At 43.7% G+C, this 2478-nt stretch overlaps 1 protein-coding gene across 1 annotated transcript; it reads left to right on the top strand.

Moving 5' to 3' along the window:
* Positions 1-684: 684 nt before the first annotated feature.
* On the top strand, positions 685-2478 carry hoxb6b (homeobox B6b). The gene is made up of 2 exons (XM_062442413.1): positions 685-1105; positions 2216-2478. The coding sequence occupies exons 1-2, from the start codon at positions 685-687 to the stop codon at positions 2476-2478; spliced, it is 684 nt and encodes a 227-aa protein (XP_062298397.1).

Raw genomic sequence — 2478 nt, 5'->3', positions numbered from 1 at the left:
TAATAAAACAAAAGAGTGAAATATTGAACATTATTGGCGCTTTTTATTTGGGATTGAATCGATAATCCTGATTGGTTTGGCACTTCAGAGAGCTGCATTGATACTACAGCGTGTTTATTAGCTACAGCTGATTATTTAACAGGATGGAAAGTGAAGGTTAGAGGCAGGAGAGGAGACGGAGAGACTGATATTTGTGCGTAAATGGAAACAATACGCAAAGTGTGTCTGTTATCCTAACGTGTGTGTGTGTGTTTGTATTTGGTTTATTATACACAGCATGCTGTTGTTTTTGTTGCTCTTCTTTCTTATATATCATATGTGTGTTTTCATGAACTCGTAGCATCTCTGTATCACTGTGAGTGTGAGTGTGTGTGTGCGCGTGCAGCGTGCGTAAAAAAGACCCGACAGGCTCGAAGCGCTTCATTTCGATTCACAGGGGATCCCTGCGCGCAACAAGAGCCCCCCCATGGGTGCAATAGTGCAAGCACAGACGCCGGTGATTGGCCAGAGGTTGATCAGATGGTACACTTCCCCTCTGTATTCAGTGGCACCTCACAAACCCCCCACCCTCCCCCCTCTTTCAGCAAAAACCAAATCTCCGATAAAGTAATGGCAAAAGCACTTGGACTATAAAAGACAACAAATCATATTCCTCCGGAGTATATACACCCCGTTGTCCACCCAATGAGTTCCTATTTTGTCAACTCAACTTTTCCCGTGTCTCTACCGGGAGGACAGGACTCTCTCCTGGGTCAGATACCGTTATATTCGTCGGGATACACCGATCCGTTAAGACACTATGGAGCAGCCAACATGCAGGAGAAGGTTTACCCGGCGTCCTACTACCAGCAGACGGGCTTATACGGGCGGACCACCGGGGGAGCACCGTGCGACTACAACCCGGTGGGGGCTTTCTACAAGGACGCGGACGGCTCGTGCGCTTTCACGAGCCGCGAGGACCAGCCGCTGTTTGTCACTCAGGATCACCAGCAGCGTAAAGCGGAGTGCACCGAGCAGAGTGTCAGCATGAGCAGCAGCAGCATCGACGATAAGTCCTCCACTCTCATCTACCCGTGGATGCAGAGGATGAATGCGTGCAACGCCGGTGAGTACAACCCAAAAGAAGAAAAAAAAAAGATAAACTACTGCTTGTTTTTTAACTGTGTTGTTGTCACGAGTCCTTGCTCTGCTCCGCGTGATGAAGAGGAGCACAGCTGTCAAGGCTCGAGACTTTTTAATCACGTTTAGTAAGAAAAGAAAAAAAAACACAAACTCTTCACATCAGACAGTTTCTGGGTGATTATAGAGGATGTTTAGTGATTATAGTGATTGCCTAAAGGGCTTTTGGACATCATCACATACATCTAAGGACGCACGCGCACATGCACACGCACGCACACACGCACACACACATGCACGCACATACTGGCTAGGCCTACATCACTCCAGAGCTGCAACTTAAAGCTCTCCAACCAGCATCACATGGCTGCAGAGAAAGGTTAAATATCACAGAAACGCTTTTAAAACAACACACTTTTTTTTTATTGGGAATATAAACACCTAAGATATATTTTAAAATGCCTAAAAATCTAATATAAGGTTTATCCATTATTGTACATTACTGTAAGGCTTTACTGTAACGTTATAAAACACTACAACCCTTTTACTGAGGTCACAACAAGAGAGAGAGAGAGAGAGGAAGAGAGAGGGGGAGAGAGAAAATGCACCATGAGGTCACTTTTGCGCACCAGACACACACTCAGCACTCATTAATGACATCATTGAGGAGCTTTTTAAATATTTAAAGCTCATTATAAACTCACCACGAGAACAATACTGCTGTACTATTGGAAATATAGTGGAATATATTTTTTAAAAATTAATATAAGCCATTTAAAAGTGGCACCCTGAGACATGTGCGCACCCACAGAAGAAGCTTTTTTAAAGGAGGAAAAAAATAGAATAAAGTGCAGATTATTATTATATTATAATTTACTGATGGAGCAGAGTGTGTTTATATTGTGTAAGGATGATATTTACAGTTAAAAAACATATAAAAATACTACAAATAGATTATTTTTAGATACACCAGAGCAGATTTTTGCATGCAATTACACCCCCCCCCCCCCCCCAATTTAAAGCAATCATTTAATTAATTTGCTGCATAACTGATGAATTTGTCTTTTTTAAAATTATTATTAATCTTTATTTCCAGGCCCGTTTGGAGGCAGTGGCCGCAGGGGCCGACAGACCTACACCCGCTACCAGACTCTGGAGCTGGAGAAGGAGTTCCACTTTAACCGATACCTGACCAGGAGGCGCCGGATAGAGATCTCTCACGCCTTGTGCCTCACCGAGAGACAGATCAAAATCTGGTTTCAGAACCGCAGGATGAAGTGGAAAAAGGAGAACAAACTCCTCAATCCGTCAAAGACACCCGAGGAAGAGGAGGAGGAACAAACGGAGAAGAAGAGCTAA

Source organism: Scomber scombrus, chromosome 21 (genome assembly GCF_963691925.1).
Source record: "Scomber scombrus chromosome 21, fScoSco1.1, whole genome shotgun sequence".
In the NCBI taxonomy this organism is placed as follows: Eukaryota; Metazoa; Chordata; class Actinopteri; order Scombriformes; family Scombridae; genus Scomber; species Scomber scombrus.
This window is presented reverse-complemented; position numbering and strand designations above follow the sequence as displayed.